The following is a 24484-nucleotide window of genomic DNA, read 5'->3' on the forward strand; positions in this document are numbered from 1 at the left end:
AATTTTCCTAAGGCAGATTTTGCTTGAATGAGGTGTCTTAATTAGATAACTACATGCCACTGAAAGAGAACAGTACTTTTAAGGAGTTATTTCTGTTCGGGGGTAGAGTTGAAATCGGCTGATTAATCTAATGAGGTTAAGCAGCAAAGACAGATCTCGTACACAGGAGTATCAGCTAAATCATGACAACACCAATTCTTTACACAGTTAAGACACATCTTTGCAACTGTTCAATTTAAGTACTATGGTTTTTAGATATCAAGAAAAACACAATTGTACCTTAACATCTGTTGAGAAAATACAAATAAATATGCTAATAAATGGCAACTGACCACTCAGTAGCCATCTGAACAGTCATGCAGTTTAGGAATACATCCTTGTATAATCTGACATACAAATTGGTCATCTGCACATGCACACCATTAAAACAAAAAGCCAATAATAGTGTCTGGATCAGTCAGGAGCACAGCCTGATTCCCCTGTAATTTCATTAAGCTAATACCTCATACCACATGGTTCCATGAAAACTTTGTCCTGCTGGTCAGAAAGGAGCCAGAGGAAGGAGAGCAACCCTGACCGTAGCAGGAGAGAGAACTTTAAACAATGCTACCACTGCATCGGCAACACAAGGGTGATAGTACGAGGCAGAAGTCATGCTTCCCAGTTGAGGGAATGTGACCCTCTCTGCCACCTAAGAGAGGCTCTGGAGGCCTACTTCTATCATCAAAACATCAATAACTGCACTTTGAATCAAAACAACTAGAAAGTTCAACACTTGCTGTTCATAACTGGACCACAGATTCAAGGTAAGGCTCTGTCACCACGGAAGTGGAATCGCCTCTAAGACCAACTGTCACATGCCATGGAGAGAAAGATCCATGACTAGTTCTCTGGAATCTGGTTTTGCTACATTCTATTCACAATCCCAAAGAAATGCTATTTCAGCCCAAGACCAGATGTCTGGGCCATTATTCCAGCTACTCCTTTGCCAAGAAGATTTATCCTGCTACAAAGAAAACAAGTAAGGTAAGTAGCGTTGCTTAAAAAGTCCTGTATGTGAGGAACTCTTTCATCTTCTTGGGGATTGGCAGTGCTAGGACTTGGTAAGTTGTTAGGAAACTTCGAAGGGCTTTCCGGCATAAGTGCTTCAGTGAGGATAGGACCCTAGGAGCTGTCCAGAACTGGACATGGCCATCTCTCGTCCTGAAACGAAACAAATCAACGCTGCATTTACACAGACCTTGGAAGTTCATGTTTTCATTGTGATGGATGTTAATGTTTCTACTTTGCCTCCAAATAGCAGGAGACTCCAGAGAGTGAAATGCAACCTTGACCATGGTAATGGATTTAAAAGCTGTGGCTCTAAATAATTAAGGCTGCTGATAGGATTATAAGAACTCAAGACACCTTTGATACCAGAGTGCTGTTAGCACAGCCCTTTCTAAATAGGACTACTATTAGTTCAAAACCAATAGAAGGAAGAGTGCCACCTACTGAATTATAGATGTTTCCTGTAAGGTGGGCTCTTTGCCCTAAATGGTTTCCCATATAAATTTTGCATCATCTTAACTTACACTTCCTCGTGGACTTGGCCCAGGAGGTGGCATGAATTGTAGGTCTTTAATCACATTTAGGTTAAATATTAAGAGTAAATGATATAGTATATTGACAGAACAGAATATTTGAGTTTTACATAATCTTGGATTTCCTTAAAGGTTTCCTCATGGGCAAGAACATTCTAGATACTTTCTTTCCCTAAAAAACTACATGACAGAAACCACTACCCATCTATTCAGCTAATAGATACATACCCTGTGGCAATAACTCCACCATGTGGAAAAAATGTGCAGCAAAGACCATTGGTCATAGGAGCAAATGCAATTGGAGTTTTCAGTTCCAGGGCCCAGATCCTGAGGAGTCTAGATGAGAGAGAAGGGGGGACACAGTTGTACGTTGGCCGACCTGGGGCCACACGGCGAGGGTCATGCAGCCATTGCTTGCAAGCACTTGCTCTGAGGCTGCAGAGATTTCTCTTTATTACCTGTCATCTGCCACCGTAGCAAGGTACAAGCCTTCCGGAGAGAAGCACACGGATCTTAGTGAGCTGATGTGGACATCGCTGTCGTCCATGCCAGGGTCGACCTGGGTGTGGCTGAGAAGGAAGGACACAGAAGAGTAGTGCTGGAGTCGCGGTCACCTTCCACCCTGCATCCTCGCCCCAGGCCAAACTGCCATGGCCAGGAGAAGCTCAAGACACATCTTGTGCCCCTTACGGAAAATGCTGGGATTTGCAGACTGGGAAAAAGGGTATCTCAGAAGGCTCCAAGTGTCCTGTGCAGGGCCACAGGGTTCCTAACACTTCCCCGTGAGGACTTCCTTATGCAGAGTAGGTCAGCCCTCACTTGAATGCCACGGTACACACTGCAAGTCTTTTTTAGGCTAAGATACATGATAATTATAGGACTACCCATTACTTGCTTCATAAAACAACAGAGACAAAGGGAAAAAGTAGATCAAGTTTGTGAGAACATGAAAACTCATTTTGGAAATAACAGTTTCTATATGGGGATCATTCTGAACTTGCTACTACAGTTATTAGTAAATGGAAATAACAAGTCACTTAGAGGTTTCATAACGCTGAATCCAGAGCACAGACAGTCTCCTAAACTAGAAGACCTGAAGACACTCAGGTCTTATTTAGAGAGCTTAACTGACAATGAAATACTAATAAACATTTAACCCACTGTGCCTTGTTATCCAAGTTGTCCCCTCCCGTGTCCCAGATGCTAAGAGGGACATGCCAATCCCAGGCATGTTTCTCATCAGTCTCCCCACAGGGAAGCCATAGCAGGGATTCAGCCCTTACCGGAGTGACCTCAGCCTTTCGCCAGTGTAGGGGTCCCACATAATCACATTGGTGTCATAAGAAGCTGTGACAAGCAAGGCAGAGTCGGGGGAGAAGTCACAAGAGACAACACTGCTTTGGTGGCCTTCTAGCTTTCGGATTAATGTGTAGGACCGCATGCTCCATAGAAAGACCTGTAGGAAGTAACAGGTGCCCAGTGAGGGGCAGAAACAAAGTGCTCAGGACTCCAACGGGAGGGAGTTTGGGAGGCCCAGCAGTTCCCTCTGCAGGCCATTCCCCTTCCTACCGTTCTGCTAGAACCTACCAGACAGGTTGAAACAGAGGAACGGAATTTTTGAGGCACTTAACCAAGGCACGTGGTCAAGGAGCTCACTTTAAGGGAGAATAAGCTGGGCCACCTGAGGAAGGCCGCCACCTGGACTGTATCTGTAGAAGCTTCTGAGCCCTGTTTGCAAAGAGGGTGGTACGTGCTGACGCAGAGGTAGGCCAAGTGCCATCTGGTTCCACCGAAAACCAAAAACGGGTCAGAAGTGAACCCTGGGGCCACCCCACAGAGCAGTGGCAGCCTGGCCAGCCACGTCACACCCCCCACCTTGCTTACAGAACCGTGGAAATCTGTCTTGGACCGCACATCTGACCCAGCTCATCACTTCAAACCTTCCTGAGCACTAAAAGGAGGATTTTATTCTCTTTCCTTTAAGAAAACTCTCACCTTCCATAGTTGCAAACCTCAGATGAATGATTAACCACCTGGGCTGTACCAAATGGTGAACTCTTAACTTTCCCTTCAGTCACAGCAAAGGGCTCAAGGCAAACACAAAATTCAAACAGAAACTATTCCCAAACTGTTCTTGGGTTTCTAATACTATTTTTTTTTTTTAAATAACAGGATTTCAAGACAAAGGTCAACAAATAACTGCATGTGTCATAATTTGAATTGAAAATCCTAATTAAATGGATTCAAATTAGATGGTTCAAGGGAAATTTGGATCCCCATGTGGGTTTTACCTTTTAAAATCTTACACTCCAAGGAGAAAAGAAATTTTTAAAGCAACTCCTTTCCCATTCTGTAAAGGGAAACAGCCCTTTGATGACAGGAGCGACTTACTTCCAAATATCTCCTCCGGGTTCATGTCACAGTGCAAATCACAAAGGCACCCGCCAGCGTGCCTTCTGTTGGGGCCGATTTGCAGATGGATTTTGAGGATACTTGGTTTACTTCCCCTCACACAAGGCCACTGCCTCAGACCTCTGTGTCTCACTGAACTAAAGAACAATGTTGGACACTCACCGACTTCTCTCCAGCTGCCGAGCACAACATGCTACAGTCTGGGGAAATGGAACAGCAGTAAACCCACTGCAGGTGGCCCGATAACACCTGAATCTGTTTACCTGGCAGGAAAAAGAAGCAAACGGTGAGCCAAGGCTCAAAGTAACAGAGCAGGAAGTCTGGAGAATTGAGAGAACTGGCAGCAATGACCTCATATCCAGTGTATCCATTGGTTCCACATCAGCTGGGCCCAAAGGCCCAATTTTTAATGCAGAGAAAGAAAGGTGGCCAGACTTGCCATTTGAACACCTCTAACTTGTAAATATGATATTCTGACATCCCAGGGAAATCATTACCTACGGCTTCACCAAAACCTACCAGATCACCAGGGCAGAGGGTGTACATAAATCAGGGACCCTTTGATAGCACAGAATATTCTTTTTAGGTTCCCCAACCACCTCCAGTACTCTGAAGTATCTTTCCCAATAGTGAGAGTGTTTATCTTCAGTTCTCCCTCATTTAAAGTCTGTAATGGTTTTCCCATCGTCACGTGGATCCCACTCCAGACTGTCCCCTTCCTCCCGCCTTGCCAGGGTGTCCAGATGGGCAGTGGTGTGGAGTAATTAGAGGTACACGCTCTGGAGTCAGACAGCTCAGGTTTGAATCCTGGCTCCACTGCTTACTCAGCACATAACCTAGGGTGACTCATGTAATCTCTCTCCAGCTCTCAGTTTTTTTTTAAGAAAACCAAATGCCCATCCATAGGGGATAGGTGGATAAATGGTGGTATAGCTACCCTGTTAATGCAGATGGAATGAGAGATATAGATATTCCATGGGGTGCTGTTTAATGCAAAAAAAGCAAGATGCAGAAAAAATGTAAAGAATATGTGATTCCATTTTTGTAAAACAATGACCCCCAACGTATAGACGTAAGCATGTGTGTACAGGATTATACAATATAGAGAAAAGTATGGAAGGCTATATACTGCACTCTTAACATGGGTTACCAGGTTGCAGGGGGAGAGGGCAAGAGAGGGAGAATGGGGAAGGAAAGAGCCAAGCAGGAAAAAAGAAAAAAAAGGGCGGTGCCGGGCACCCGGGAACACAACTTAATTCTCTTCTTGAAAAGCTCGAGTAATTGGCCTACTCCACTCTGCCCACTCTCAGCCACTCTCACTTAGTCCTTCCTTCCCAACCATCAGGCGATTTCCAAAGTCACTCCACAGACTTCCTTAGATGGTGGCAAGCTTCCTCTGCACACTCATTAAACCAGCAGCAGGAATGGTACTGCCTTTGAGAAGCCTTCCCGGTGAGCAGGTCTATCTTAGATTGTGTGATCACAAGTTCCACAATACTGGCAGAAACTACCTAGAGTTCTCTTGGTGATCAGATGTCTTCAGATGAGGACACTACAAGCACCTCCTTGGTTTATCTTGTTTGACAAACTGCTATGGACTGAACGTTTGTGTCCCTCAAAAATTCCTATGTTGAAGCCCTAATCCTCAGTGTGATGGTATTAGGAGTTGGGCCTTTCAGAAGTAAGCAGAGGTCATGAGGGTGGAGCCTCAGAAAGGGGATTAGTGCCCTAAGAAGAGACATGAGAGAGGGAACTCTCTCTGCTATGTGACGATGCAGCTAGAAGGTGGCTGTTTACAAGCCAAGCAGCAGGCTCTCACCAGACACTGCAGCTGACCACACCTTGATCTTGGACTTCCCAGCCTCAAGAACTGTGAGGAATAAATGTTGTTTAAGCCACCCAGTCTGTGGTACGTGTCATGCCAGCCTGAGCTGACTAAGACCCAAGTCAGCAGGCTCAGTTCTAAGAGGGCAGGAGAAAAGTCCCCTCCTTTGGTTGTGGGGAGCTGGACAGTCCCGACTTGGGCAACAGTATTGGTGCCTTTGCACTGTGGGGATGAGTGTGCCTCCTCATGAACTGTCCCCACAGCCCCCTTCCATTCCCCCTGGTCCCTGAACCCCCACCCATTTGTGGGGGAAATGACATAGCAATAAATTTCCCTTCCCCATGTCACCTTTCCAGTTAAGGATCAAAACCAGAGATGTGTGGAATTCTTTATCGGGCCACTCCTGTATAGCGTTTGCTCAAGGCAGAATTTCACAAAAGCTAGCCCCCTCCAATCTGAGAGAATTGTTCTAGGCTTAGATTCTACTTCAGAAAGAAGCCCTTTATTTCTAACAGGAAGTACCCGATGGAGACTTCTTCTACATCAGTGGTTCTGAACCTGGGGAGACTTTGCCCTCCAGCGGCCATGGGGCAATGTCTAGAGACATTTTTGGTTGTCACGACTGGAGAGGATGCTACTGGCACCTAAAGAGAAGAGGCCAGGGATGCTGCTCAGTATCTCACAGTGCACAGGGAAGTCCCCAGCAAACGACCTTCAGCCCAAAATGTAAGTAATGCTGAGGATGAGAAAATCTGTTCTAGATTATATATTTTCAGTCGGGGCAATGTCACCTCAAGGGTGTGAAAACTGATTCTTGCTGGCCAAAAAAATCTTACATATTTTTATGAACAAAGCATAGAGATGCATTCAGTCCATAAACAGATATACAATATATCTTTCTTATTAAAATATCATCAATAAGGGCAAGCGAGGTGGCTCATGCCTGTAATCCTAGCACTCTGGGAGGCCCAGGGGAGAGGATTGCTTGAGCTCAGAAGTTCGAGACCAGCCTGAGCAAGAGCAAGACCCCCGTCTCTAATAAAAATAGAAAAATTAGCCGGGTGTGGTTGTACACACCTGTAGTTCCAGCTACTAGGGAGGCTGAGGAAGGAGGATTGCTTGAGCCCAGGAGTTTGAGGCTGCGGTGAGCTATGATGATGCCACTGCACTCTACCCGGGGCGACAGAGAGAGACTCTGTCTCCAAAAAAAAAACATCATAAATAGACATACAGTTTATCATTGGTATTGAAATCTCTTTCAATTAGTACAATGTATCTTTGGGACAGGAGGAGGTGCAGTAAGGAAAAAAAATGCCTAAAATGCCTCCTTAGGAGGCAGTAACAGAAAGTCAAAAAATACCATTTTAGATAAAAAGGACATTGGTAAAGTGGAGACAGGGGCAAATACAGTACTTTCGAAGTTGCCAAGTAGTTCCATCACCTCCATACCATGTTTATTCAGGTCCCAAATTCGAAGAGTCTTATCCCGTGACGCAGAGACCAAAATCAAACTGCCGCTGGGTGTGAAGCTCAGATCTCTCACGACATCTTGGTGGCCAGAAAGATTCAAAAGCAGGAGCCCTAGTGTGAGAACAGGAATACTCAGTCAGCAGGAGAGGTGGAGAGGTGCCTGCCACAGCCACACCCCGCAGCCACCTGGGGTGGGGGTGGCTCCAACATGCACTAGAACCTCCCAGGACCTCGTGCCAGCCAGGAATGACCTACCTGTCTGCACCTCCCAGATCTTGATCTGCCCATCGTTGAGTCCCGTAGCAAGGATCAGGCAGGAGACATCTGGCACTTGGGGATGATGGCGTGCCCAGGGCTTCCTGCTGGGTGGGGACGGCCATGGGCTGAAGGCCAATCCCCAGACAATCTGCCCACAGTCCAGCGTCTTCTCCTTTGGGCTGCCTCGCCCTTTGGTCTCATTTTTGCTACTTCGACTTTTGGCTTCAAACCCTTTAGGGATGCTGGGGGAAGCAGAAATTTCTCAATGAGTCTGCAATTGTTACCAAGTCAACCAACTTTTCATCCTGGGACACCTAAGATTTCAAAGTCCTACAAACAGACTGGCCTTTGGTGAATTCTGATGTGACTTTTCTTTTTGTTTCTTTTTAAGTGTTCTGGCTGGGCACAGTGGCTCACGCCTGTAATCCTAGCACTCTGGGAGGCCGAGGCGGGAGGATTGCTTGAGCTCATGAGTTCGAGACCAGCCTGAGCAAAAGCGAGACCCCTGTCTCTACTAAAAATAGAAAAAAATCAGCCAGGTGTGGTGGGGCGTGCCTATAGTCCCAGCTACACCAGAGGCGGAGGCAGGAGGATCGCCTGAGCCCAGGGGTTTAAGGTTGCATTGAGCTATGATGACACCACTGCACTCACTCTACATGGGGCGACACAGTGAGACTCTGTCTCAAAACAAAAAAGTTCTGCTGGGCACAGTGGCTCAAGCCTGTAGTACCAGCACCCTGGGAGGCCGAGGTGAGAGGATCAATTGAGGTCAGGAGCTTGAGACCAGCCTGGGCAACATAGCGACGAGACCCTGTCTCTAGAAAAAATAAAAAAATTAACTGGGGCATGGTGGTATGTGCCTGTAGTCCTACCTATTTGGGAGACTGAGGCAGGAGGATCACTTGAGCCTAGGAGTTGGAGGCTGCAGTGAATTATGATGGCTCTCAAAAAAAAAAAAAAAAAAAAGAGTGCATGTAACAGAGGCTTCACTGGTCTTGGCCCACCTCATCTGTGACAGACCTGCAAATGGGTGACCTGCAGTGTGGGTTAACTAGATCACAGATGCTCCAGGGAGCCATACACTTGCACAGAAAGTTCTCTTGGGTTTCGGCGCATGGAAGGAAAGATGCACTTAGTTTTTCCCACGAGAAAGCAAGCATACTGTAGGTTTGGAACTAGGACAGAAGTTGGAGCCTGAATACCCATCTGCCACTCTCCTGCCCTATGAGTTCCCTCCTCTAACTCAGAAATCCCCAAGGAGCTTGAAAATAAAGCCCTTTCTTGCCAATACAGTTTGTTTGGTACGTGTTGATTTCCACCTTGCACATTACATCCCAATCAATTAATGAAGCTCTTTCCTTTACTTCCCTGATGGTAACCAGCACAGGAACCAACCAGCAGGGTAGTAACGAGAAAAAGAACCCACAGAGCTGTTCAGAGGTGTCCTGCCCTGAAAGATCTCTTAGCCCAACCCTCTCTTTCTACGTTCTTCTTATGGTGACACAGGCCCAGATCAGCTAAGGCTCAATCCCTCAGACACAGAGCCCTGCCCACCACTGCGCCTGGCAGACAATGTCCGTCCCTCCCCCCGCCCCACAAGCAATTAGACAGCCCTGTGATTTAGCCTAAGGCACACTTTACCAGCACAAGTAAAGGTCCCACTTTCCGATGTGACCCTGACCACACTCTGGTATGTCAAACTGGGGGAAATGGAGATGAGAGAGCTGGACCCCGGGACGAGTTCAGATTTGGTTCCATGAGAGTTCTCAGAGCTAAAAATAGATCTATCATTCAACCCAGCAATCCCACTACTAGGTATCTACCCAAGAGAAAACAAATCATGATATAAAAAAAGACATCTGCACTCATATGTTTGTCACAGTACTATCCATAATAGCAAAGCCCTGGAATTAACCTACAGTTGTCCACTGACAACTGATTAGGTACAGAAAATGTGTATGTGTGTGTGTGTGTGTGTGTGTACGCGACATTTGAGTACTATGGGTGAATACTACTCAGCCATAAAAAAGAATGAACTCATATCTTTTACAGCAACATAGAAGGAACCAGAGGCCATTACCCTAAGTAAAATAACTCAGAAACAGAAAGTCAAATACTGCATGTTCTCATTTATAAGTGGGAGCTAAACAGTGGGTACACATGTACATACAGAGTGCAATAATAGACAGTGGAGACACCAACAGGTGGGAGGTTGGGAGGGGGGTGAGGGATAAAAAATTACCCATCGGGTACACTATTTGGGTGATGGGTATGCTGAAAGCCCCAACTTTACCACTGAGCAATATATCCATGTAACAAATACGCACTTGTACCCCCTAAATCTATTTTCAAAAAAACCTATTTCTCAGTCCATGAGAAATCCTATACTCAACATATACTATACGAGGCTGGACCTCTTTATGTATTACATGTATTCCCAAAAAGTAGTAAGTAAATCACATTTTTGTCAACTGTATGGTGAAATATGTGGAAGAATTTTAACCAAGCTCACCAGTAAAATTGGATGGAAGGAACTGGAAGGAACTGAGACAAGCGCAGGCTCCTTCAGCTCTAAAACTCTTAGTCTAAATCAGAGGTTGGCAAACTATGGTCAGGCCAGCAATCTGTTTTTGTGTTTTTCTCTTTCAACAATCTACTTGTCAGTATTTTTAATTAAGGTATAGTTGACAAATAGAATTGTATATATTTATAGTGTACAGCATGATGATCTGATATAGCTATACATTATGAAGTGGTTATATCACGCTAATAGCGTATCTATTATCCCTTCACATACTTATCATTTTGTTGTGGGAACATTTAAGATCTACTCTCAGAGTCCACTTGCTCAAGGCTTCTTGGGCATGGCTCCAGGTTAAAAAAAAAAGAATCTACTCTCAGCAATTTTCAAGCATAAAATACATTATCATTAACTATAGTCACCATGCCATCCTGTCTAACTGAAACTTTGTACCTTTAACCAACATCTCCCCATTCCTTCTCCCACCCAAGGTAACCACCATTCTGTTCTCTGCTTCTATTAGTTGGACTTTTTTAGATTCCACATGTAAGTGAGATCAAGCAGTATTTGTCCCTCTGTGCCTGGCTCATTTCATCTAGCTTAAAGTCTTCTAGGTTCATCCATGTTGTCACAATGACAGTATTTTGTTTTTATAAATAAAGTTTTATTGGAACACTGCCACATTCATTTGTTTATGTATTATCTGAGATTACTTTCATGCTATAACAGCAGAGTTAAGTAGTTGAGACAAAGACCTTATGGCCTGCAAAGCCTAAAATATTTAATGGGTCTGCATAGAAAAATTTGCTGACCTCTGGTCTAAATGGCCAAATGTAGTCTGAAAATTTATTTTTGCAACACAATCTGAATGTGATCGTGACTGTCATTTCAATCAGCCGCCTGTCCACATACTGCCCAGACCTGACTGGTTCTGGCCTGAGTCTGCCATCATACGAAGAAGCACTTAAAAGGCAGGCTATTGGAAGGGGTTTAGGACAGCTTGCAACCTCCAAAGTTACCTTTATTTTTTATAAAATCCTGATTTCTGTATCTGAATTTAGGGATACACCTGTAGCTACTTTATTCCAAAAGAATTAAGGCACATTTCCATATTATTTCATTTTAATATCATAAATTTAATTTTTCTAGAAAGAGATACTGAAATTTCCATTTTACAGATTATTAACTTTACTGGGCTCACAAAATCAGGGCAGAACTGGAAATAGAACTCAAATCTTGGGTATCCTAGCCTAGTGCTCAACCAATACTCTGGATTTCTGAGTTTACTGATGAATCAAAAAATAAGTTACATGAGAGGCAGGGAGGTAGAAGCATGGGAAGCAGCGATGAGGCAAGAAGAGATTAACCGGCAAAATTTAGCATCACTGAAATAAAGGTTTCTAAAGACTTTATTTCTAAAGGTAGCATAAATTATTTGGTTAATATCAATTATTTGCTCAATATCAAAAGCACTATATGATTTTTTTAAAATGTATAACCCTAACAAGAATATAAATGTCCCAGGTTCTCCCTGTTAAAGGACTTTAAAAATAATTAGTTTAAATTATAAAAATAAGAGAAACACGGAGGAAATTGGAAATGACACAAATAATAAAGTAAAAATTACCCATAATCCTAACACCATTCTAAACATTTCACTACAAATTTTTAATTGCATGTATGTACATATGATTTTAAAAAACAAATTTGGAATCATATTGCATACATGGTTTTACAGCCTGCTTTTCTCAATAAGCCGTATACTGTAAGCATTTCCCCAGGTTATTATTCTTCAAAATGTGTGATTTTCCCCCAAACCAGTAACTTCTCATAAAACATATTAAACAATAACATTTCTGTCATTACACTAAATAACAGATATGCAAGAAGGGTTAAAACTCAAATATCTATTTCCATTTTACTAAGTTAATACTGAAAGGGTATATTTACCTATAGTAATGACATATTTGAACATAAGAGTGATTTTTAAGAAAACAACAGATTTTCCATACTATACTTTTTTAAAAAAAGCTTTTTCAGATTATAAATTTATATAATAGTTTACTTAAATATAAATTTATTTTTTTTTTTTTTTTTTTTTTTTTTTTTGAGACAGAGTCTCACTCTGTTGCCCAGGCTAGAGTGAGTGCCATGGCGTCAGCCTAGCTCACAGCAACCTCAAACTCCTGAGCTCAAGCGATCCTCCTGTCTCAGCCTCCCGAGTAGCTGGGACTACAGGCATGCGCCACCATGCCCAGCTAATTTTTTCTATATATATTTTTAGCTGTCCATATAATTTCTTTCTATTTTTAGTAGAGGTGGGGTCTCGCTCTTGCTCAGGCTGGTCTCGAACTCCTGAGCTCAAACGATCCGCCCACCTCGGCCTCCCAGAGTGCTAGGATTACAGGCGTGAGCCACCGCGCCCGGCCTTAAATATAAATTTATATATATAAATCTGGATATGAAGCAGAGCTCCTTGTTTTAGAGTGGGGATCAATAAACAATGAATGACCTTGGCATTATCATTAAACTGGCCACAAAAGGAACTGAAAATTCTGATTAAAAACACACAACAGGCCGCGCGCATGGTGTGGTGGCTCACACCTGTAATGCGAGCACTCTGGGAGGCTGAGGTGGGGGGGGGGGGATGGCTCGAGGTCAGGAGTTCGAGACCAGCCTGAGCAAGAGCGAGACCCCCGTCTCTACTAAAAATAGAAATAAATTAGCTGGACAACTAAAAATATATAGAAAAAATTAGCCAGGCATGATGGCGCATGCCTGTAGTCCTAGCTACTGGGGAGGCTGAGGCAGAAGGATCCCTTGAGCCCAGGAGTTTGAGGTTGCTGTGAGCTAGGCTTATGCCACGGCACTCTAGCCTGGGCAACAGAGTGAGACTCTGTCTCAAAAAAAAAAAAAAAAAATGGAAAAAGAAAAAGAAAAAAAAAAAACACACAACAATCTTCGATGGCTGCAAAAATATCATATAGAAATGCCACCATCTCCTTAAGCATCCTCTCATCACTAGATTTTAAGCTGTTTCTCATTTTTTACTACTATACAATTCATTTCATGATGAAAATCAGTGTATATAAATAGATGACCCCATTTTTGACATTCCTAATAGCCAGAAGAACATTTTTAAGGTCCATGATGCATTTTGCCAAATAACCTTCCTTCCAGAAACTGCACAAATGTATACCCCTCAACTCCAACAGTGTTCAGAGTACCTACATCAGCAAATTATTGTCAGCATTACCTCTTATCATGGCAACAAGTTTCAGACTGAACTTACAAAAGGCTTAAATCTAATATGCTATTTATGAAAAATGCTTAAAGCAAAACAAATGAGCCCCTCAAGAACAGGAGCCATATTTGATTTACCTAAGGATTCTCAGCCCCTAACTCAGTGTCAGGCAAAGAAAATTTGTAACAAATGTTGCCTGAGTAAATGAATGCAGACATCAGTTACCCTGGGACAAATGAAAAGGTACAGAAGCTGGGCCATCTGACTGGGAACGCACAGCGTTCCAACATTGGGACATGCCCATCCCAAAGAAAGAAAAACTAGTATCAGAAATTATACTTGGGCTAGGCATGGTGTCTCATGCCTGTAATCCTAGCACTCTGGGAGGCCGAGGCGGGAGAACTGCTCAAGGTCAGGAGTTCCAGACCAGCCTGAGCAAGAGTGAGACTCCGTCTCTACTAAAAATAGAAATTAGCTGAACAACTTAAAATTCTATAGAAAAAATTAGCCAGGCATGGTGGCACATGCCTATAGTCCCAGCTACTTGGGAGGCTGAGGCAGAAGGATTCCTTAAGCCCAGGAGTTTGAGGTTCCTGTGAGCTAGGCTGACGTCACAGCACTCTAGCCCTGGCAACAGAGTGAGACTGTCTCAAAAAAAAAAAAAAAAGAAACTATACTTGGTCAATAATAAAAAGACAAATAACTAATTTAAAAATGGACAAAGGATCTTAATAGACATTTCTCCAAAGAAGGTATACCAAGGGCCAATAAGGACATGAAAAGATGGTCCACGTTAGTAGCCAGCCATCAGGGAAATGCAAATCAAAACCACAAAGATGCCACTTCACATCCACTAGGTTGGCTAGGCTATAATAGAGAAGACAGACAATAATAACTGTTGGCAAGGACATGGAGAATATGAAAATCAAATATACTGCTGGTAGGAAATAGTGCAGCCACTTTGGAAAACAGCCTGACAATTCCTCAAATGGTTAAACACAGAAAACACATGTCCACCAAAACCATGCACATACATGTCCATAGCAGCATTATTCGTAAACAAAATTTGGCATCTCCATGCAATGCATATTATTTGGCAATAAAAGGAAATGAAATACTGATATATAACATGGCTGAACTGTGAAAACAGTATGCTAAGTGAAAGAAGCTGTCAAAAAAGCTATATATAGTATGATTCTATTAGTAGGACATGTCCAGAAAAGGCAAATCCATAGAGATAAAAAGCAGATTAGAGGCTGGTCCAAAGGCAGTGAATTATCTCACTTGATTGTTCACAATCAGCTACAGATTGAACTCCTTGTTCTACTATTTTCCCCCCTTCTCACTACTACATTTGACTAGTCTTAAAAAAAAGAAAATTAAAAAAAATTTTTTTAAGTAAAAAAAAAAAAAAACAGAAGAAAAAGAAAGAAAAGCAGATTGGGGGTTGCCTGGAGAGCTGGGGGTAGGGGGACTAGGGGAGTTGACAGATACAAGCTAAGGGGTATGGGGTTTCTTTTTAAGGTAATAAAAATGTTCTCAAATTGGTTATGGTGATAGATGCACAACTCCGTGAATATACTAAAAGCCACTGTACATTTTAAATGTGCCAACTGTTTGGTATATAAATTATATCTCAATAAAGCTATAAAAAAAAAAACCAACTTGGGACTGATATAATCTTGATAGAACTCACTTTGACGTGCACAGAACGTGGGGCTCCAGAAACTCTAAACTGTTCGGCCATTCTCCCTCTCCTGTTCTGTTCTTGGGCAGGGAGATGGCAAAAGAATGGGGAGTAACTTGAGAAAGTGCCAACGTCCCCCATCCCGAAAATTCCCTTTGGGGCCCAGGTGCAAGAGTACTTACAACTGCTCCTCCAGGGGCCAGGGGATCAGCTTGACAATGCAGTGTCCTTGAGACCAAGCGAACCAGGAGCCATCGGGAGAGAAGGCGACACTCCAGGTTTCACAGCTCGACTTCCAATCAAACTGGTGGGGGCGCCCGGGCTTGAGTTCGGCCAGCAGCAGAGGTTCTTCTGGGGCGGGAGACAGCATGCTTCACACAGGCACCCTCACTCCCCGACCACCCAGACACCGGAAAGCCGCTGCCTCCCCATGGCAAAGGGCAACATTATAGATCCCCAGAGGGAGTTGTCATTTAAATGACCCAGGGCAGTAACAGTAGCCACAGGCCACATTCCACTGCGGTTTCTCAGTCCTGGCACTCCCCACTGCTGGTTAACCATGACTCAGAGTAACCTTTGTGCTGGTGAACCCAGTGAATGGAGGCCTCATTTTCCTATGAATGCTTGAAGAGGAAGAAAGCGAAGAGATAGGCAGGCCAAGAATACTCTAGATTCTGCAGATTATGAGGCCTAGGCTCCAAAACAGAACCTGCTTCTGGGAACCAGGTAAAAGAAGGATTGTGTGAAATTCAAAGTCTCCCTCTCACTCACCAGCATCCTACCCATCCGCAAAGCCCAGACTTTGCATCCTCTCACCCAGAGGTGTTGATTTCCTCTCCCCCCCTCTCTCCTGCTTCCGTCTCCTCTATCCTGGCTTAAACTTTTGTCTCATCTCACCCAGATCTTTAGCTAGAGTCTCCGATGGGTCTTTGCCCCTAGAATCCTGCCAAAGCTGAAACACACATCACATCATTTCTTTCAAATACGTTCCAAGGCTCCCACCAGCCTACATGATAAATGCAACCGAGCCCAGGCCTGTCACCCCATGCCTTCTGTCCCAGCCTATCAGTCCAGCTGATTTCTACTACACCTCCCTGCATGTCACACTCGGCCACACAAGACTCCTTGACATGCCCAGAGGAGCTCATTCCCACACACCTGCACTCATTTTCTGCTTATGGAAATCCCACCTAGATGCACAACTAAGAAGGGCATCCTGATCTCACACTATCAAAACGGAAATCAGTTCCACCCTGTTTACTTCAATCTCTCCTGTCTTAACCAAATTCCCTCTGCCTTCCTCCCTTACCAGTATTTAAGCACCAGGATAATTTAATCTTTGTTTCTCCCAGGGCCTAGCACCGCATCTTGCAAAACAGCAGGCACTGGATTGGTGCTCCTGGCTCAACTCTCTTCTCTCTGACAGAACATTAACAAAGTCCGACAAAGCTCGGAAGTCAAAGGCCTTCAGAATGAATTTTCTGACCACTGTGATTGTGCAACATGCTAATATAAAAACTGGCTTCCATCCTGAATGAGGTCACTTCCTGATGTGTACGTTTCCCTTTAGTCGTTCCAGACTTTCACCCTTTTATGGCAGTTACCAGATAGATACTAATTTAAACAACCCGTATTTCATATGTTTTAAGACATGTCTTCGTACATTTTGATCTCGCAGAAATCAGGATGTATCTTATAACGACTTTCGTAGTGAAATAGGCAGTATGTTTTTCTGTGATATTAATACATAATAGTAACACAATCCATGGGTATCTTGGATTCAATGAAACAGGTGGTATAGATGCATATAAACATGTATATATATATAAAACATTTTCTGATACATGTATTTTAGGAAAATACACAGGTATATCTTGTTTTATAAAATAGGAGTGTTGCTGAAAATTCTGTCTTTAAATAGAATTTTAATGAATCGTATCAAGCCTTTGTAAAGAGACTATCATTCTTGGAGGTTCTATGTATAAATTTAGGTTTTAATATATTAGGTCTAAGTGGGTGTTTTTATAGACCTGGGCAATTCCTCCTAGAAACCTGGACATGTTTCTATGTGGGATCCTTTCGCTCACACAATCACACACCTGTACGAGCACACTCCTGTGGATGTGAGCATTTGCATGGTAAGACATACTTTATATTTTAATCCAAAATAGTCTCGATGTTATACTGCAATCCCTCAACATTTTCTTCCATCTCATTACTTCCAGATATTTTCCTATGGTAATATAAGCCCTGATCTGTTAATGTCTTCTTCATGCAGCCCGGGGGTTCTCCATTAGGGGTGATTTTGCTCTCTGAGGACATTTGGCAACATCTGGACACATTTTTGGTTGTCACTGGTATCCAGTGGGCAGAGGCCAGGGACACACGTCAACGTCCTACAGTGCACAGGACAGCCCTCACCACAAAGGATTATCTGGCCCAAAATATCAACAATGCCAAGGTTGAGAAACCCAGATGTAGTCAAATATTAACCGACATTGACTGATCTGGGGGAACATTTTTAATTGACCTGGATGAAAATTTCTCTTTTCTTTACCTCCCAAACCCAATCCATTAGCAAGTCCTATCAAGTCTGTTTCCACAAGACTTGCCAAATCTAACCTCTCTCCATCTCCATGGCTACTACTCTAATCTATGCAACATCAACTCTCCTGGCCCTCTAGGCAGCCTTCCAGCCACTCTCCTTGCCTCTGCTCTGGCCTCTCACCTCCCAGCGTGATCGGTTTCAATCACTCTTTTTTTTTTTTTTTTTTTTTGAGACAGAGTCTCGCTTTGTTGCCCGGGCTAGAGTGAGTGCCGTGGCGTCAGTCTAGCTCACAGCAACCTCAAACTCCCGGGCTTAAGCGATCCTACTGCCTCAGCCTCCCGAGTAGCTGGGACTACAGGCATGCACCACCATGCCCGGCTAATTTTTTGTATATATATATTTTAGTTGTCCATATAATTTCTTTCTATTTTTAGTAGAGACGGGGTCTCGCTCAGGCTGGTCTCGAACTCCTGACCTCGAGCGATCCACCCGCCTCGGCCTCCCAGAGTGCTAGGATTACAGGCGTGAGCCACCGCGCCCGGCCTGGTTTCAATCACTCTTGAATAAAACCCAAGCTCCTCACCCTGCCCTTGTTGAGGTCCAACATAAACTGCCCCCCTGCCTTCATCTCCCACCTGGGCTTGTACATCTTCTCTCCCTGCCCCAGGCTCCAGCACACTGGCCTTCTCTCCTCTCTCTAATACTCTATTAGTCCCGACCTCAGGGCCTTTGCACTAGCTATTCCCTTCACCTGGAATCCTCTCCATCGCTGTCACCTTCCATTCATTCAGGCCTGGCTCATGTGACAACTCCTTAGAGAGCTCTCTCTGACTCCTAGTCAATCTCCTTCACAACTCCTCACTTTATTTTCTTCATAGCACTCATCACCATTTGATGAATATCTATCTCACCCCTACTAGGCCATCAATTCCAGGGGAGCAGGGACCCTGTGTATTCCCACTGCTAGCAGAGCTTCTGGTGGAGAGCAGGCAGTCAGTACATATTTGTTGAATAAACACACATGGTATACCTCTTTAAACATAAAGGAAAGAAAGTCCCTTAAACTGTGCTGCTTACGCAAACATTTCACATGAAATGCTTCTTCAACATGAGCCCTACCCAGAATTCACACTCTATTTCTGTGATTTAGGGATTTAATCTCTTGCTATTTCAGTTTCAGGAATCCAGGAGCTAAAAGAAGGAAGAACCCAGTGACTCTACTGGAGTCTGGGCCCAAAATAAATGTGGCTGCTAGAAAAGCCATAGTTAGTGCAAAACTTAAGACAAACAAACAAAAAAAAAATTAGAGCCAAGAGGATGCAGCTTCATCTGGGATCATACCTGCAGTGACCCTTCTTGGTTAAAAAGCCTGTGGATCAGGGTTTTCTCTTTTAATTTTTTTAATTGACAAATAAAAATTGTATATATTTATGGTATACAATGTTTTGATATATGTACACATTGTGGAATGGCTCATTAACATATGCATTACCTCACGTACTTACCATTTTTTTGTGGTGAGAACACTTAAAATCTCTCAGCAATTTTCAAGTATACAATTCATTGTTATTTATTAACTATAGTCACCACGAGGTACAATCGATTTATGGAACTTATTCCTCCTCTACAAATGAAATTTTGTGTCCTTTGACTAACATCTCCCCAATCCCCTAACCCCACTGGATCAGGCTTTTCTAATTAAAGGGACGCAGTTAGACAATCAGACCGGATGGGAAAATATTTATTATGAGCCTTTTCTGGGCAAGGCATTCAACCTTGACACGGCGATGGAAGCTATGGCCTCAGGAGGCAGGAAGTTTGGTCATTTTTCCAGCCTCAGGACCTTTACATTAGCGGTTCCAGCGCCTGGAAAGCATTTTCCCTGGTTGCTCTATTTTATTATTCAGGGATCAGTTGGTTCTCAAGTCACCTTCTTAGAGACCTTCCTGGCCCCACTCTCTAAAGTGACTCATTCATTTTCCTTTAACCCTTTAATTTTCTTTATAACCATCACTCACAGATATTTTCTTGATTGCTTATTTGTCTTTTATGTCTTTATTTTCTATCTCTTCCCCAATCCACTGTAACTCGCCTATCAGCTCACTGCTGGTGGGCTGCACTCCCCAATCAGGTAGATGACCGCTAGCCATACGTGGTCACTGGCCACTTGAAATGGGGAGAGTCAGAAATGAGATGGGCTGGTAAGCATAAAATGCACACCAGGATTTTGAAGACTTAGTACAAAAAAGAATCTAAAATATGGCAGTAATTTTTTATTTGATTGCATGTTGAAACAATATTTTAGATCTGTTGGGTTGAAAGAGATATAGTCTTAAAATTAATGTCATCTGTTTCTTTTTTTTCTTTTGTTAATGTGGCTACTTGAGCATTTTAAATTACGTCCGCGGTTCACATCACATTTCTGTTGGCCAGCCCTGGCCTAGAGGGTGCCTGGCACATAGCAGACACTCAATAAATATTTGTTGAATGAATAACCACTGCTCTGAAGATTTCTTCTGTTGCCCATTGTATTTCCTTTACAATGGGCTTTATTCAGTTTGAAAAGAAAGTAAAACTCTGGCCTTTTTTTTTTTTTTTTTTTTACAGTAGCTTGGCAGCTATCAACAGCTCTGCCCATACCCCCCAAACAAAGTCATCAATCATTAGGAACAACCCAGAACTGGAAACAGATTCCTATTAAAAAGGGAGGCTAACTACAGATTGCTTTCAGATTTAACTATAAGGAGTCAATGGAAATGACAGCGGAAGCTATAAAAAGACTCACATAAGATCCACGAAGACAGTAGAGGCCATTTAAAAAGAATTCTGTGGGTAACACACTCACTGAAAAGAAAGTCCTTATCTAGATGGGAAGGGAGATAGAGCTGCCTTTTACTGAATGCCTGATTTCAGCAAACAAAGAAATGTCATTTCCTAAATTAAAAAGTAACACCACCCCAGGGAATACCCTGATTTCAACCTACCCACCCACAATAACAAGTCATCAGCAATCAGAATCCTTCAGACCAGGATGAAGCTTGAACCTCACTGCATGGATACACACAAAAAAGGTTCCAGAACAAATTCTGAGCCCTAGGCCTTGACCTCTTTTGAGAATTTCTCCTCAGGAAACTGCCTTTAAACTCCAGGTACTTTCAGGAGTTAGGGCCCCCAGAATAAATTCCAAATTTACTCCAAATTTCTATATAAGTGGGGTTCAGGGGGAAAGTAGCTGGGAGGGAGAAGCCGGAAGGATGTCTCGAGGTTTTGCCCTTGCATAAGAGGCACTGAGATTCTATGTTCTTCTGGGCTGGCTTGAAGTCTATCCAACATTCTCTGACTTCCACACTGTTTTCTGATGGTGACGGCAATTAACAAGAATAACGGCAAGTACCACGGGCATCAATGTCTCCAAACCTTGCCTGATCACACATCCCCCGCGCCACCCCACCTCCACTGAATTAGTCTCCAGTGGGAGAGGCTCGAAATACATTGTTTTAACGGGACCCCAGACCCCATTTTTACGAACAGGCAAGTTTGGGAAGCTCCCCGCCACCCACTGAGGCGGGTACTATCAGTAGCCCATTTTGCAGATACAAAATTGAGACGTGGTGGGGGGTGGTTAAGTGGCTGGTCCACAGTCACGATCACTCAGCTTACAGGGGCAGAGCCGACTCCCCTCCAGACCTGGGAGCGCGTCCCCTGGCAGCTGGGCACGCACCCCCTAGGGCATCCCCCTTTTGGAGCTTGGCGTCCCCCCTGCGTGCCACCCGGGCACCCCGCTCTGCCCCGGGGGTGGGGTCCCCTCCCACACAAGCCGGATCTCCCGAGTCCTGTCGGCGGTGGCAGCGGGGTGGCGGCCGCTGACAGCGAAAGTGAAACAAAGCTGGGCGCCGGGCGCGCAACCCCGCCGCCCGCCCGCCGGGGGCCGACCGCCCAGGCCGGACGCCCCCGTCGCGGCCAGGCCCCGCCCCCCGCCCGGCAGAGCCCGCCCCGGGGTCACCTCCCCCTCCCCGGGGAGAACGGGCCTCGGCCCCGCGGGCCGGTAGCGGGCGCGCCCCGGCCCCACTCACCTCCGGCCTCCATGGAGGACGCGCGCGGCCCCCGCGGCAGGCGGCGGGCGCCTCAGCCCCCAGGGCCGCGGGCCCTCATGCCGCCCCCGCGCCGCCCGCGCCCGCCCCGGCCCCCGCCCCGCCAGCCCCGGCCCGGCAGCCGCCGCCGCGCCCGCCGCGCGGAGAGGCCATCAGCTGCTTCCCGTCACATGGCGGCGGGCGCGGGCGGGGACGCGCGGGGGGCGGGGCGCGGCGGGATAAAAACGGCGCGCGGGGTGGGGGCGCTGAAGGGAAATCGGGGGGCCGTGCGGGGTGCTGAGGCGAACCCGCGAGGGGACCCAGAGCCGGATGAAAACGGGGGGCTGGGGGAGCCGCCCTGAGGGGGAAACGGGGGAGGGAGGGAAAAACCGGAGAGGGACAGAAGCCGGCTCAGGGAAAACGGGGGGGGGCGGGGAGGACGGGGACAAAGCAGGGCTGAGTGGAAAAGGGGGTGGGAGGAGGGGAGGGATAAAATCTGAGGGGGGGAATATTTAAAAAATAATAAAATGAGGGCGGGGAGCGAAGCCGGCTCAGGGAAAACGGGGGCGGGGGTGCGAGCGGCGAAGCGGGGCTGAGGGGAAAACGGGGCGGGGGGTGGAACAAGGTCCGGGCGAAAATGGAGGGGCGGGGGGAGCGGGTAAAAATAGGGAGATGCGGGGCCTGAGGGGGGAACGGGTCAAAACGGGGGTGGGCGAAATGGGGCAGAGGGAATGCTGGCCGAGAAAAAACGGGGGAGAGCGGGGCGTAGGGGAAACGGGGAGGGGGAGGGACGGGGTACAAAGCGGGGTGAAGGGAACGACGCGAGGCGTAGTAACCCTGCGAGGGTGAGGGGCTGTGAGGGAAGAAGGGGTGCGGCGGGGAGCGGGAACGGAAGGGCAACGGCCACGGGAGGGGAAGCGAGGGTGGGGAGGAGGGCAGGGTGGCAAAGGCGGGGACGAGTCGGAAGGAGTCTGTCCTTCATGACTACTGCGACCCCCTCACCTGTCCTCATCACCCTGAGGTCCCTGCCCTCCTTCCACCCGTGTGTCCTCAAACACGTGTCTCTCTTGGAGCCGACGGCTGGCCGTCTCACAGCCAGGGCCCGGGGCAGAAATGACCACAGATGACTGCCTGAGAAGACCCTTTTTCTTAGTTGTCCAGTCCCCTGGAGTTGTCGGTGGCTTTGGGGGTTCTCACTGGGTTCAGCTAACTGTGGTCCCCAGAACGTCCTCCCTCACCCCGACCCGAGGGTGCCCGGTCGTCCCAGTGCCAGCCTCAGGTCGCTCTCCCGCCTCTCACCCCTGCCCCACCCTTCCTTTACGTCACCGGTCCGGAGCTCCCTATCGCTGTCGTCCCATTTTAAACTTTTTAACCCAATCTGTGTTTCCCACTGTGATCTCAGTTACCCGTCTTCTTTTCCACTCCATCCCTCCGCTGTAATTTTTTTGTTTGTTTCTTTCACCAGGCCCCTGTTTTATGAGCCCCTCGTTTACCTCTGTCCCTGCTGGCCTCTCTCCTCCGGGTCCCCTCGGGTCCCCCAGCGCCTCCTTCCAGGGTTACGCTCCTGAGTGTTCACCTCACATGTCCATTGTTGGACCCCCGCTGTTTCTCGAGTCCCCCTTTTTCTCTGGCTGCCCGTTTTCACCTTCCATTTTCCACTGGGCATTTCTTTTTCTGCTTTCCCAATTAAAAGACAGACAAACCAGGCTCAGCGGAGTGGGCGAGGGGGAATAAGGTGGAAGGATGGCTTGAGGCCAGGAGTTTGAGACCAGCCTGGGCAACATGGTGAGAGACCCTGTCTCAAAAAACAAAAACCCAAACCCGCCCAGCTACCTCTCTTTGAGCCTCCACTTCTATCCTCAGCCTCTTCCACCTCAGCTCCCATCTAATCTGCTCTCCAGCCTCGTTACTTCCACCCCCCCTCCCATATTTCTCTTTAATTTTCTCTTCAGTCTCCATTTTTTGTCTCCCAAATTCTCCCGATTCCTGGTGTCTTTGGGTCATTTTTATGTATAACTCATGGCAAAGAAAAAGAGGTAAAGGGACAATATTGTTACCGATATTAAAACTAGTAAAAAAAAAAAATGAATTTTTTTTTTTTTTTTTGGCAAATTCGTTTTTCCAGATCTTCCCATTTCCTAATCAGGGCTAAATCAAGATCACTAATGTATTTATTTAAAAATAACTTTATTCCATTATCTTTTTAAAAAATCCATTATTATAGCCTCAGGGTGAATTTCTCCCAGCCTCCCTCACCACATATTAACACGTAAGAGATCTGCTTATTTTTCTTTCCCGGCCAGTCCCAGGGTGAGAAATATCGGTTGGCACTTATTGCATCATAATAAATTTCACCCAGCAAGGTTGACTTTCCAGGTCTCAGTGCATGGGTTATGGAAAATTTCCAACCTGTTCTCTTACTGCAGTTAGAGAACCTGTATGTGTTTGTGAGAATTGGAGCCAATATCAAAGCCACAGGATTGTGGAGCCTCCTCCCCAGGGTCCACCAGGTTTTGAGGAAAAGAAATGTCAGTTGTAATGGCCCCAAAGTGTTTCTTCCTGGTTCTGATAAGGAGATCTCATGGTCTCTGTTTAACAATACATGCAGATAAGATTTTTTTAAAAGCACAATGTAACAACTTGGACTTTGCCAGACAAATGCTGTAATCCACTGTCAATATGCTTGTGGATTTGGGCATGGATGTCTTAAAGAAAAGTAGCCCTAATTCGTTAAAAATTCTTAAAATTTGAAGACATCCAGTACCTGGGCTCTTAACTGACCCAGCATATTAGTGTGTACACAGGGCTCAAATAAAAGTGACAACAGTCACAGCTCAACCGGTCAAGGGTTTATAGTGTTTGGCAT

General features: G+C 45.4%; 1 protein-coding gene across 2 annotated transcripts; it reads right to left on the reverse strand.

Annotated features, from left to right (window-relative positions):
* Positions 1 to 8: 8 nt before the first annotated feature.
* WSB2 (WD repeat and SOCS box containing 2) lies at positions 9 to 21722 on the reverse strand. Of its 2 annotated transcripts, XM_069497529.1 has the most exons (9): positions 21622 to 21722; positions 15183 to 15351; positions 7546 to 7790; positions 7270 to 7401; positions 4158 to 4258; positions 2867 to 3039; positions 2042 to 2152; positions 1812 to 1919; positions 9 to 1203 (listed from the first exon to the last, which is right to left on the reverse strand). In XM_069497529.1, the coding sequence occupies exons 1-9, from the start codon at positions 21632 to 21634 to the stop codon at positions 1041 to 1043; spliced, it is 1215 nt and encodes a 404-aa protein (XP_069353630.1). In that variant the 5' UTR covers positions 21635 to 21722; the 3' UTR covers positions 9 to 1040. The 2 variants fall into 2 exon arrangements, with proteins under 2 accessions (XP_069353630.1, XP_069353629.1); XM_069497528.1 differs by lacking the exon at positions 21622 to 21722 and having other exon boundaries at positions 15183 to 15700.
* Positions 21723 to 24484: the final 2762 nt, after the last annotated feature.

The sequence above is a fragment of the Eulemur rufifrons genome, chromosome 21 (genome assembly GCF_041146395.1).
Source record: "Eulemur rufifrons isolate Redbay chromosome 21, OSU_ERuf_1, whole genome shotgun sequence".
Taxonomy (NCBI): Eukaryota; Metazoa; Chordata; class Mammalia; order Primates; family Lemuridae; genus Eulemur; species Eulemur rufifrons.